The sequence below is a fragment of the Gobius niger genome, assembly GCF_951799975.1.
Source record: "Gobius niger genome assembly, chromosome: 20".
Taxonomy (NCBI): Eukaryota; Metazoa; Chordata; class Actinopteri; order Gobiiformes; family Gobiidae; genus Gobius; species Gobius niger.
In genome coordinates, this window is record NC_136871.1 from 266,575 (window position 1) to 280,769 (window position 14,195).

At 39.1% G+C, this 14,195-nt stretch overlaps 1 protein-coding gene across 1 annotated transcript in view; it reads left to right on the forward strand.

Annotated features, from left to right (window-relative positions):
* LOC306979819 (protein-glutamine gamma-glutamyltransferase E-like) overlaps window positions 1-5,930 on the forward strand; it is a 45,158-nt gene extending 39,228 nt beyond the window's left edge. Inside the window, exons 13-15 of the mRNA XM_079578945.1 lie at window positions 1,057-1,220; window positions 4,416-4,549; window positions 5,610-5,930. Coding sequence (XP_079435071.1) covers window positions 1,057-1,220; window positions 4,416-4,549; window positions 5,610-5,769 — 458 coding nt within the window. The 3' untranslated portion in view covers window positions 5,770-5,930. The remainder of the gene's footprint in view (window positions 1-1,056; window positions 1,221-4,415; window positions 4,550-5,609) is intronic.
* The last annotated feature ends 8,265 nt before the right edge of the window (window positions 5,931-14,195 follow it).

The following is a 14,195-nucleotide window of genomic DNA, read 5'->3' on the forward strand; positions in this document are numbered from 1 at the left end:
TAATCCTTTAAAACACTCTTATTTAAATATGGACGACATGTTCAGCCTCCGCCTTGTTCTAACAGGCCTGTTCATGCGACAGGTGGATCCAACACATGTGTTTTTTCTGTAGTGAGGAAACAGCCTTAGGGGAGGGTAACATAACAAGATTTGATATTAATTAAAAGTGAAGTGTCGTTGGCTGTGACCGAGTAGCATTAGCGATCGCTAAACAAAACATAAATACATAAATAATAATGATGCAAATAACCCCCAACAAGTCAATCAATCAAACTTTATTTATGAAGCGCTTTTCAAACCGAAAGGTCTCACAAAGTGCTTTACAGATACAACATTTAAAACAATACGCCTGCACAACCTCCCATATATATATTTTATATATTAGGATTATAAAAAGATTCTTGCAGTTCTTATCGCTGTATTGTAGGTCTTTTGTTGGGCACGGAATATTTATTCCTGCAGTTTCTCTTCAGTTGTTTTAGCTCCTCGTTTCTCCGAGGGGGGGGGTTTAGGATTAATCTGTTTAAGTTTGAACGGTGCAGCTGTATCGAGGGCAGTGAGTTACTGTTAAAGTCAACAATGAAATCACAGTTTGCAGTAAAGTCACTGGAGGAGTTTGTTGTAAAGCATCAGTTTATTTCAGAGCCACTTCTGGGGTGAGATTACGCTTCCTCACAGTTTTTACCGCGGACTTTCTCTGAATCAAACCGGTGACATTAAACAGGACATACGTGAGGACCAGGACCAGGTCCAGACCGTGTCCTGTCGTGTGAAGTCCATAAAATGAAGAACATTCAGAAACTCGGAACAAGTGTCAGACGTAAGACAGAGGACATAACATACATGACAGGATGTCGGGGGTAAAATAGAGCTTGTTGAAACTGCAAAATGTCACTATGTTTTTTTGGGGGAAAATGGTGTCGATAACAATCTACCTCAGTATCAGGTCGGCTCTTTTCCCACGTCTTTTTCATACTCACTACTGCCACCTCAGGTCTTACGCGTACCTTCAGCTTCTATACTGAGCTTTGACCTCCTCTTGTCTGTCCCGTGCAGACCTGCGTGTCCCGGTGCTCGTGCCCTTCAGCAAGTACTGGCCGAAGATGCTGGACAATGATGTGATGAAGGTCACCGCCATCGTCAAAGACACCGGCGACAACAAGGAGAAGTATCTGGCGGAGGACGACGTGGTGCTGGAGGACCCGCCCTTCAAGGTCAAGGTGAGTCTGTGTTTGTGCCTGAGGTGAAGCCTCCTGCACCTCCCGGGAAAGATCACGCGCCTCATGACCTCATGGAGCATCAGCAAACCCGCCCCAGTTAGAGTTAAGCAATGGAGAAATGTAGTTTTTAGTGTGAGACAGTGTTTCCTAACAGGGGCGGACTGGCCACATGTCCTGTATTCTGGAAGAGCACAGAAGGACTGGCTCTCACTGTCCCTGACCCTCACCCCCGGGCGAAACCCAGCTTTACCCAAATCTAAAAGCTTAACCTCTTAACTCCCGCCTGAACCCAGAGGATCTTTTTCCTCACGTCATCACATTTTTTTTCCATCATTTTTTTGTCGGGTATTCAACTCATTTTTGGCATTCATTTTTTTTGCCACATTTTTGTCATTTTTTTGTCAAATTTTTATCACATTTTTGTGATTTTTATTTTTTTTATTTTTTTTTTATTTTTTGGTCAAATTTTTATCAAATTAGTCAGATTTTTGTAATTTTTTTGTCATTTTTTTTGGGTCATTTTTGTGACATTTTTGCCACTTTTTCATCAATTTTTCGTCACTTTTTTGTCACATTTCCATCATTGTTTTCGTCTCAGTTTTGTTGCTATTTTCCAGAAGCTTTTGGATTGGGGTAAAGCCAAACTGGAGAAAATGTGCTCGGTTTAGGTGGGGGGTTAAAAGAAGTGCTGGAAAAGCAACAAAAAAGTGACGAAAAAGTGACGAAAACAGGCCAAAAAGCCACAGAAAAGTAATGAAACAGCAACAAAAATGCAGCGACAACGTGACAAAAAGTTACCATCACTTTTCTAGATTTGAGCTTCAAATGAGGCGTCACAGTGTTGCTCTCCAGTCAAGAAGCTTTTAGATTTGGGTAAAGCCGAACTGGAGAAAATGCTCTGGGTGAAGGCGGGGGGTCAGAGGTTCACATGTATTTGTGGAAGTGTCACATTTACGCTGATTTGGACCAGGCCGACCAGAGTCCAGGGCTGGTTTTCAGTCTCAGTCCGGCCCCTGTTTCCTAACCAGGGTTACGGGGTCCACACATAAGTACGGGGTCGTAGGAATGATTTCAGGTCAAAAAGAAGATGAAACTGAAAAGTATTTTGTTACAATTGTAGAAGAAGAAGCCATTGAATTTAGGCGTGTTTAAGTTTTATTTTGAACTAACTGCTGATTAATATGAGTTTGTTCTTGCCGTATTTTCCGGACTATAAGTGGCACTTTTTTTCATAGTTTGGCAGCGACTTATACTCAGGTGCGACCCGAGAGATATCAGTCACAACGTGGAAGTCTACTTTAGCAGCTTCTGTGGATCCGTGCTTTACTTTACTTTGTGTTGAGAACTTATTACCCACGACATTTGAAAGAGAAATATATAATACTTTCAACTCCACTAACTTTCTACAAATGCACCAAAGTAAAAGTAAATTTGGCCATGTGTGTTTTGTGCTTTTTAAGAGCCTTAACTCCAGAGCAAGGCCGTGGGAACCCAGGGTGCTGAGGGCGCTGCAGCACCCCCTGGTGGATAGTTTGTGAACGGCAGGCAATATTAACTCCTTAACTCCCACCTGAACCGAGCACATTTTCTCCAGCTTTACCCCAATCCAAAAGCTTCTGGGAAAAAGGTGTGAAAATAGCAACAAAACTGAGACGAAAACAAGGATGAAAATGTGAAAAAAGTGAGAAAACATTGACAAAAAAGAGACAAAAATTTGACAAAAAATGGACAAAAAACTGATAAAAAATTGGCAAAAATATAACGAAAATGTGATGAAAAAGTGACAAAAAAATTACAAAAAATTACAAAAATTGACAAAAATTTGACAAAAAAATGATAAGAATTTGACGAAAAAGTCACAAAAAAGTCACAAAAATTTGACAAAAAAGTGACGACTGCCCAACAAAAAAAGTGCTGAAAAAAAATGTGCTGTGAGGAAAAAGATCAGTTTAGTTTTGTAGGTCTTCTGTAGTTCTGTCAAAGCTCATGACGAGGACAAAGGTTTGTTCCTGTTGTGTTGCCGTAGAGGAGAGTTCAGGTCCAATGTTTGTCTTGTTTTCCATTATAGGCAACTTATTCAAACTGCTTTGTGTTTCTACTTTCAATACTTGTATTTTCTACACAAACTTAGGTGTCGGTAAGATTAACAAACGAGCAGATCCAGCGCATGTAATATTGAGTTTTTAGGCGACTGTAAATGATGCTTAGAAAACTGTGGCCCAAACTTGTAATTACAACATGGTCTGAGTTCAGAAAAACAGCGATGGCGCCCCCCAGTGGAGAGGTGCAGCTCATGATAAAACTTTAAACCACTGCACCAGGGAAGTTGATCACATCCTTCAATATAATGTTATTCATCATGTTTTGAATTATTATCAAAAAACTGTTCTATGGTGAAAAGAACGGAGGCTACAAGAAAAAGAAAAAGTCACTCTCCCTGTACCCGCGTGGCGTTTACTGATGATGTAGTAACCCAAAGAGCTGGGGTTCAAACTCAGTCATCTTATATTCTATGTGCACCTAAACCAATCCACTCATTGTATTTTCTCTAATTATAGATTTATTTCATGGACAACCTTTGTGTTTTTTTTATATCAAATAATTTAAATCATAAATATAATTTTGTTTTTTCTGTGATTGGATGTTGTATGCTGCCTATGTTTAGCCATAGGCCGTTATGACAGCTTCCTGTGATGCAGCAGGCCACACCCTATTTAAGGACGGCTTCTCATTCACAAAAAACATTTTGCCTGACGAAGCCACTGGCCCAAGCGTTGCATTAATAAAAGAACACTGGTGTTGCAAGTACACAGTGTGTGAGAGATTTTTCCTTTTCTACATTTGGCCTCTTTGCCTTCTCTTACGCACCTGTTCAAAACATAGAGATGTGCGAAGTAAACCTTCTTTAATATCATTTAAATCAGAAATACTTTACTCTAAGTTAGCCTCTTGTGTGTATTTCCTGGTTAGTGTTCGACAGATCTGAAAGAAATCAGATTATATGAGTTTACACGTCAACAATCTGGGAACTTCAGAAATCAGATTATGATCAGATTATTAGAGCTGTTTGTATAAAGTAACACCCGAGTTTAAATGAAAACATTTCCCCATTGAAACCCTGTGACAGTGTGACAGTTTCTCTGAGCTGGATGTTACAGTGTGATAGTTTCTCTGAGCTGGATGTCTGTGTTGCAGGTGTTGGGGGAGGCGCTTGTCCGACAGCCGTTGTATCTGGAGATGTCCTTCGCGAACCCTGTGTCTGAGACTCTGAAGAGCTGCAGCATCACTCTGTCGGGCAGTGGGCTCATGAAGGAGGAGGAGGAAATCAGGTCAGGGCACTTTCCCACCAGAACCTGCTGGGATCTTACTCACATTTTACAAACATTCACCAGCACGAACACATGTCACCATCAAACGTGTAAACAAGTGGACAAAACATTCGAGGTTGGCCAAAAGTGTAGTCATTAAGGCGAGACGCTGCAGGTGAACAGGGAAAAAACATAAATGTAGAGACGTCAATTTGAAACTTTTGCTGAACATCACAGATATAAATATGATGCATTTTTTCTGTCATTTTATGTTTTCACATAAAAATAAGGCATTTTGAGCATTAAAATGGCCAAAATTGCAGACGAAAATCAAAATAATGAATTGATCCTGATTAAATGTTATGGTTTTATTTTATTGACATATTAGAAACTAAGGTTTTCTCAGAGGGATTTTGGATATTTTGTTTAGTTTTTCAATAAACTAATCATCAGTGAAAAAATCTGTAAAAACTCAAATTCCGCCTGTTTTTTTGGTTTCAAAGCTGAATAAATCAGGCTAGGAATTAGATATTAAAAAATCCCTCTGAAAAAACCTTCAGAATGTTGTTGTGTCTCAGCCTGTAAAGTGTGGAGTCTGTGGGAGCTTCTATAAGGGCTCAGGCTCTGCCCGAGTGCGGCTTCTCTCATTCAGAGAAAACCAGCCCTGAAGTTTTGTAGCGAGTGCTCATGCTCGGCCCGTTCTTCCACTTTTCCGCTCCGGCGTCTCGTAGGAGGAAAAACACCATATTTGGGTGAAAGCGTCATCACGGGGCCCCTTAGCAGGACACGTGGATGTCAAATCTGTCAATATTTATGAATGAAAACCCGCGGGAAAGACGGCCTTTCTACTTCCGGGTCGCCCCCACCTCGCAGACAAAACATCATCAAATAAACATCATCATTTTTATATCTGACATGAAAACTAAGATGTAAAGGGAGGAAAACAGATACAAATCTCCACTTCCACCACTGCGGGAAACATCAATACTTAAAGTGTCTCGCCTTAAAGATCAACCTCATGACTGTATATCTGAAAGAAAACGTGCTGAATCCCTGACACCTTTGCTCTGGTGTTTCTCAGCCTGCCAGACCTCGGTCCCAAGAGGAGGATTCGGGTGAAGGTTTGTTTCTACCCCCGTAAAGCTGGAAAGAAGACTCTGATGGCCGACTTCAACTGCTCCGTCTTCAGGGACATCAAGAAAAGCGTCCCCGTCGTGGTGAAAAAATCCAACCTGCTCTGAAAACGCTCGTCCAAACAGCTGCACACAGTCATTTTACCTTCGGATCGGGGTTAACGGCACTTCTGATTCATTAACTTTGTGACGGAAACGTTCAGTTCACAAACAGCTTTTCAATGTTGTTGATGAAGCGGCAAAGTCTGGGGTCAAAACAATAAAAAGTCAGTGGGAAAATCATCGTGTGTGAGTTGTTTTTACCTTTTTCTTGAGAAGTGATTCATGTTTTCTGCCCTTGATTTGGGACAGTTTATTTACTCACTTGGTGGAGAATGATAAGATAAGATAAGATAAGATAAGATAAGATAAGATAAGATAAGATAAGATAAGATAAGATAAGATAAGATAAGATAAGATAAGATAAGATAAGATAAGATAAGATAAGATAAGATAAGATAAGATAAGATAAGATACTTTATTGATCTCACAGATGGGAAATTGCATGATCTTGACAATGCAACACTTTCTTGCTCTCGACTAAATAAAAAAGTAAATAACGGAGCACATTATTTGAAATGACCTGATGTTGGTTGAAAATCTGCTAAATCTCTCATTCATTTTTCCCATTAACTTTCAGAATATATATTTAAAAAAATACACATCATACAACATTTAATCAGGGGTAGAAAAATAAAGAAGGAAAGATGAAAAGGTGATATCACTTTAGTCGGTTTCTCCTGATTAGTCTCGAGTCTTTATACCAGGGTTTTCCAAACTTACTTCTTTTCTCCAAGTGTGAACAACATGGAAGGTTCAGTTAAGCTATACTTTATACTTTATACTTTATACCAGGGCTTCTCAACCTGGGGGTCGCGAGACAAATGTGGGGGGTCGCCAGAGCATGTAGATAAAATATGTATTTTAATATTATTATTAGGGTGTCGTAGCAAACGTGCTGTTTTACCAGGGGGCCGTTATTTGTTCTAAATTTAGTTCATTTTTGTTTTAGCCATTGTTTTTTATTTGTTTTTTAAGAGTTGTATAGTTTAACCTCTTAACTCCCGCCTGAACCCAGAGGATCTTTTTCCTCACGTCATCGGATTTTTTCATAATTTTTTTGTCAAATTTTAGTAATTTTTGTGTCACATTTTTTTCACATTTTTTTCATTTTTTCTTCAATTTTTTATCAATTTTTTGTCATTTTTTAAATGTCATTTTGGTCATTTTTTTGTCACATTTTTTTCATTTTTTTGTCAATTTTTTATAACATTTTTGTCATATTTTAGTAATTTTTTTAGTCAATTTCTTATGACATTTCTGCCTCTTTTTCATACATTTTTTGTCACATTTTTTTCATTTTTTAATCAATTTTTTGTCATTTTTTTGTCACATTTTTTTCATTTTTTCTTCAATTTTTTATCAAATTCTTGTCACTTCTTGTCACATTTCCAACCTTGTTCTGTCGCTATTTTCTCCCCTTTTTTCCCGAAGCTTTTGGATTGGGGTAAAGCCAAACTGGAGAAACTGTGCTGGGTTCAGGTGGGAGTTAAGGGGTTAATGTCCCCGTTTTTCCCATGGTCTGACCCGGGTGGGGGTCACGATCCTAATGAACTGTTATAATGGGGGTCGCGGCTCTGAAAGGTTGAGAACCACTGCTTTATACTAACACTTTAGCCAGGCTGTTTTTAGTGTTGGGGAAACCGGACCCAGGAAGCCTGCGCAGACTCCACACAGAAAGGCCGTCCAGGTGGGAATCGAACCCGGGACCTCCAGCTGTGAAGAACGAGGGTTCACCGCTGCACCACCGTGAAACCTTCAGCTCTGTCTCACACAGTGTTTGTTTCATTGACTGAAATATTGAGTTTTAGGTAATAGGGCATTTTTTGCAGACTCAAACTATATTCAAAGTTTATTTATGAGACTGATACTGACTGAAATATCATCACAACTGACAGTTTGAAAGAGCCACAAATGGTTGGTTTGTTCATGTGGGAGACAGTGTTAATTTGGACATATTTTGATTTACTTTTAGTTTTAGTCTTTTGACTAAAATGTAATTTAATTTTAGTCGAGATTTAGTCAAAAAAAACTTTCAATTTTAGTCTAGTTTTAGTCGACTAAAATGAAGACTAATGTAGTGGACTTTGCATTGATAATATTGATTCTAATAATGTTTAATGTTGTTCCTCTGCTTCATGTTTCTGCTCCACATGAACAAAGCTCAGAGCTGATCCTTTAAACATGATCTGAGGCTCTTTCAGACGCTCAATACAAGTTTGGATGATTTTAGTCTCTCCTTTTCATTTTTATTTAGTCTGATTTTAGTCGACTCAAACATCTGGACATTTTAGTCACAGTTTTAGTCTCATGAGAAACTTTTAATTTAGTTTTAGTCCAATTTTAGTCACAAAAATATCACTTTGACTAAAATTAAGACTAAATATTTTAGTCGACGACATTAACACTGGTTTTTACCTTTGCTTTGCTGTCGTGTTTTTGTCTCTTTTCTGTCTTTTCGATTTTTGGTCATGTTTTTGTTGGTATTTCATCATTTTTTTCATGTTTATTGCCACGTTTTTTTTGTTGTCGCTTTTTTGTTGCTTTTCCAGCACATTTTTGTTCCGTTTTCATCCTCGTCGTCATCGCTATTTTGAACGATTTTGAAGCTTTTAGATTTGGGTAAAGCCAAAGAACAAGGGGAACATGTGCAGGTGGAGGTGAAGGGGTTAATTTTCATGTCCAGCTGTTGTGCTGTAAACCAGATGTTGATCAGTAGGTAGTACAGATACAGACGAATCTCGTCATAGAAGGGGGCGTGGCCTCGCCGAGGGGAAAAATAGAATCTTTAGAGAAACACAATTTTCCCTCTTTTTAGCCATTTTCTGGTGGAATATCAACTTATTTATCACATAAATAAAGTCAGGTGTAAATCGGGCCCATGTGGATGTTTTCTCACAGCAGATTGTTCAGTAGAAGTGAAAAAACGGCAGATGTAGCAGGCGTTATTCATGTATTTATGGGCTGTTGAACCACTTTGCTCCTCCCCATGTCTTTGTATCTTTATTTAGTAGAAACTATATTCATAATTCAGCGTTTGTTGAAGTAGTTTTTGAATAATTAAAGTTTAGATTTTTCTCCAACTTGTTTTCCCGTTTAAACTGTTTTCAAACACGACCATATATGGGCCATTCCAGAGATGCGTCTGTATCTGTTGCTGGGTTGCAGGTTCTAGAATGTGATGATGTCATCGGACCCAGCGAGGGGGAGGAGCCAGTTTTTCCTATTTACAGCATTACACTTTCACAAGTAGCAAAAAATAATAATATGAATTTAAAAAAAGATCATTAATATCAGTCACTGGGTCCAGGATCTCTCTGTACAAGACCAAACATGTCATCACAAACAAAATAATGTTTCCTCTTTATAACAGTTCAGGCCAGTGTATCCCTGATGTGGATTTAGATCCCAGAGCTCAGAGGATTGTTATGAGGAAGTCTAATAAGTAAATACAACAAGATACTGAGAGTACTTATGAGGGCTGGGTATTTATGTTTTGTAAAAGTATCTGACTCGTGGGTGTGTTTGGTGCAATAAAGTAAACCCTGGTCCCAAAGGAGGAAGTGAGGCCTCGGTCCGTTTATAGACTTCCTCTAAAACCAGGAAGTGCAGGTTTATGAATGAGGCTCCACGTGCCCAGCCAAAGGTCTCAACCAGGACTAAACCAGGTCCAAACCAGGTCTAAACCAGGACTAAACCAGGACTAAACCAGGTCTAAACCAGGACTAAACCAGGGCCAAACCAGGTCCAAACCAGGTCTAAACCAGGACTAAACCAGGACTAAACCAGGTCTAAACCAGGACTAAACCAGGTCTAAACCAGGTCCAAACCAGGACAAAACCAGGTCTAAACCAGGTCTAAACCAGGACTAAACCAGGTCTAAACCAGGACTAAACCAGGACTAAACCAGGTCTAAACCAGGACTAAACCAGGTCTAAACCAGGACTAAACCAGGACAAAACCAGGTCTAAACCAGGTCTAAACCAGGTCCAAACCAGGTCCAAACCAGGACTAAACCGGGTCTAAACCAGGTCTAAACCAGGTCCAAACCAGGTCCAAACCAGGTCCAAACCAGGTCTAAACCAGGTCTAAACCAGGACAAAACCAGGTCTAAACCAGGTCCAAACCAGGTCCAAACCAGGTCCAAACCAGGACTAAACCGGGACTAAACCAGGTCATAGAAGACTAATCTATTACCAAAGTGAACCTGAGCTAAAAGACCGGAAACACTTTACATGACTTCTTTTTATTTCATCCTGAAATCCCCCCCACCCAAAGCCTCGCGACCCCCACTTTGGGAACCACTGATATGGCACAAAATCAACCACTAGACTGTGATGTACTCACTTTTTCACAGCTTAAAACACAAACGCTTGCTAACTTACTGGTTTGGCTTTACCCAAATCTAAAAGCTTACGCCTCATTTGAAAGCTAAGACCTACAAAAGTGATCGTAACTTTGTGGTCACATTGTTGGCTCGTTTTCGTCGTGTCTTCATCTCTTTTTTTATCACTTTTGAATATTTTTTTGGTTGCATTTTTTGTCATGTTTTTGTAGCTTTATTGTTGCTTTTCCCGCACGTTTTGTGTCGCTCTTTTGTAACGTTTTTGCTTTGTTTTCCTCCTCATGGCCACAGAGCTCCGCAGCTTTTTCAGCAAATAACAGGATTTCATAAATGTTACTGTTGAATCAGGCCGTTTATTCTACATGTAATTAGTAAATAACGAAGCTGCTGAAACAATTTGCCTTTAAACATCTGTCTGTTGAAAATATAGGCTTTAAAAACAAAAAAAAGTACAAGTTTTGTCAATAATCATGAAGCATGAGCGTTTAAATGTAATAAAAGTGTCTGAGGAAAGAGTCGTCTGCTCTTTAGTGACGTAATATTATGCAAGACAAAGTTTAGCAGCTGTGAATGACTCGTTTTTAATGAGAGACAAAGACGTGAGCGCTGATACTGTCAGAGCATCTGGACGTTTCACTCACGGACATGAAACACACAGAACTGAAGATTTGTCTTAAACATTAGAAACTGCAACATTATAAAAGTAATTTTGTCGTATTTTCAAGTATCGTTTGTTTCTTTCTTGTAAAATACCCGCGTGTCAATAGTTAGCACATCGCGGATTACCCGGCTGCGTGCCATTAAACCAGAGCCGTGGGAAGATGTTTTAGTTTATTAACCTCTTAACTCCCGCCTGAACCGAGAGCATTTTCTCCAGTTCAGCTTTACCCAAATCCTGTAGGCCAGTGTAACGCCTCATCTGAAAGACCTACAAAACTAAACTGATCTTTTTCCTCACGGCAGATTTTTATTCATCACTTTTTTTGTCACTTTTTCATCAAATTATTCGCTTTTTTTGGTCAAATTCATATCACTTTTTCGTCCATTTTTTCTAAATTTTTCATCAAATTTCTGTACATTTTTGTACATTTTTTGTCACTTTTTTTTTCCATTTTTTCTCAATTTTTGGTAAATTTTTTGTCACTTTCTCGTCAAAATTATCGCATTTTTTCGTCCTTCTTTTTCGCATTTTTTCATCAAATTTTTTGTCACTTTCTCGTCAATGTTTTCTCACTTTTTCCACATTCCCATCCTCATTTTCGTCTCAGTTTTGTCGCTATTTTCACACCTTTTCTCCAGAAGCTTTTGGATTGGGGTAAAGCTGGAGAAAATGTGCTCGGTTCAGGTGGGAGTTAAGGGGTTAACATTGCCTGCAGTTCACAAACTATCCACCAGGGGAGTGCTGCGGCGCCCTCAGCACCCTGGGCCTTGCATTAAACTCTTAATAATTTACTTTTTTTTTTCGAAAAGTCAATGCTAAAAATACATGTGATTTTTGATGTCGGACCCGACACGTGACCGGGAGTGGGCGGGGCTGTGGAGCTCATTGATGTTTTGTTTTACCTTTTAGATTTGGTTGAGGGTTAAGGGGTTAAGATTTTCGCATTTATTCAATGGACCCAAGGCCGTGGGAACCCAGGGTGCTGAGGGCGCTGCAGCACTCCCCTGGTGGACAGTTTGTGAACTGCAGGCAATATTAACCCCTTAACTCCCACCTGAACCGAGCACATTTTCTCCAGCTTTACCCCAATCCAAAAGCTTCTGGGAAAAAGGTGTGAAAATAGCAACAAAACTGAGACGAAAACAAGGAGGAAAATGTGAAAAAAAAAGAGAAAAATTTGATAAAAAATTGCGGAAAAAAAGGACGAAAAAGTGACAAAAAAATTACAAAAATTGACAAAAATTTGACGAAAAATTGAGAAAAAAAATTACAAAAACTTTACAAAAAATGTACTAAAAATTTACAAAAAAAATACGAAAACTTTAAAAAATTTGACAAAAAATTGACAAAAAATTACGAAAAAAATGGACGAAAAAGTGATAAGAATTTAACAAAAAAATGTGAATAATTTGACGAAAAAGTGACAAAAAAGTCACGAAACTTTGACAAAAATGAGTCGACTGCCCGACAAAAAAAGTGATGAAAAAAAATCTGCCGTGAGGAAAAAGATCCATTTAGTTTTGTAGGTCTTTCAGATGAGGCGTTACACTGGCCTACAGGATTTGGGTAAAGCTGAACTGGAGAAAATGCTCTGGGTTCAGGCGGGAGTTAAGAGGTTAATAAACAGGATTTTGGGGGTACATGTTGCCCCTCAGCGCCCCCTAACTAAAACATCCTCCCTCTGCTCTGAATGGACGTACGTGAGGAAATGGCTTCATTCAGCATCGCGACACTTTAATGATCACAATATTCAAACATCTCCGTTTCTTCTCACATTCAGCCTCTAATTATTACAGAAAAAATCACTCTTTTTCATTCTGGTCCAAAAATCCGCGTTGCCCACGCGCCGTCAGCTGACTCCGCCGCCGCCTCGTGCTCCTGGAGACAGTTGCCGGGGCGACGCTCGGGCTGACGTCATCCCCGCAGTGGTTGCCATGGTCGTGCTTACGTCAAAGCCCCTCGCAAGGTGCTTAGGAAACCCCCTGCCTCGGTTGCCCGGGAGACGGGCGTAGGGGGGAGGGGCGGGGTTTCGGGTTCGTCTTAAGCCCAGGCGTTTGGATCGGGGCGGGACCTGAGAGCTGAGCTGCGCGTGACGCTGAACGCGATTACAGTTTAACGGGAACAGAAAATGGAGAGAAAAAACAACCTCTTAGGGCAACAGACATATATTTACCCTCACAACATGTTAGCCTCGCAGAATTATACTTATGCTACGATCTTAGGATCCAATATATTTACGCTTCTTAATAAAACTGTTTTGCTTTGTAACTTTTCCCTCCGACACAAAAGCTCTACATTTACATCCTTTACATTTGATTATCCTTAAGGGGAGACACTACAGGAAAAACTCAATTTTTTCAGTTTTCAGGTTTTGGGCCAAATCTGTCTCTGAACATACAAGCTTTCACCCGGAAACAGAAAATATGCCTAATCTTCACAATAACATGTTTAAATATTGCGCTGATTCAATGTTCCCCCATAGACTTATATGGGAGAACACAATTTCAAGCCCTTTTTCTCCAAACACATGTTTCTGTCATTGTGGCGACACTATGTCCACGTCAGTCGGACCTAAAGACGTCACATTTTCCAGCCTTGGACTGAACAAGATTTGGAAGATTTTTTCAGAGGGATTTTTTATTATTTAATCCCTTAAACCCCATTTATTGAGTTTTCAATGTCAAAAAATGAGGCGAAAATTACATTTTTACACATATTTTTTCCACTAAAAAACAGCTTATTTTAAAACTAAACAAGAAATCCTGAATCCGCTCTGAGAAAGTCTTGGCAACTCATTTATCAATAAAATGAAACCAGACATTTGAATGTAGCTCTATCTGTTATTCACATTTCGTCACTGAAAAGATGTGAAATTTGGGGCATTTTTAGGCATAAAACACCTTGTTCTTATATGAAAAGATAAAATAACAGATGTATTTTTTCTCACATTTATGCCAGTGATCGACAGCAACAGCTTCACATTGATATCTGTAAATATACATGTTTCCCCTGTTCACCTGCAGCGTCTCGCCTTACAGATGTTTCAATGATCTCAATATAATATTAAAACAAAATAAAAGTAATTCATTTGAGATTAAAAATAAAGGGAGGGAACGTTATTGTTTTTATTCATGTGACAAACTACGACATCATGACCTGTCCCACCAAACTGTATTTATGTATTTATGTATTTCAGTCATGTTAGTTACATGTTTTCACATTTCAACAACTATACATGATTTTTTTTTTTTTTTTTTTATATATCCATGATTGAAAAGGAGCACGATGAAGAACTGCCCCTTTCTTCAGATACAAAAGGTAGAGAAAAAAACAAAACATAAATGGTCTGATTCGCAGGTCTTACACTTTAAGCCATGAGCTAGAATAAACAACACGGGTACGACTGTTTTTAAAGTTAAAATCTAATGT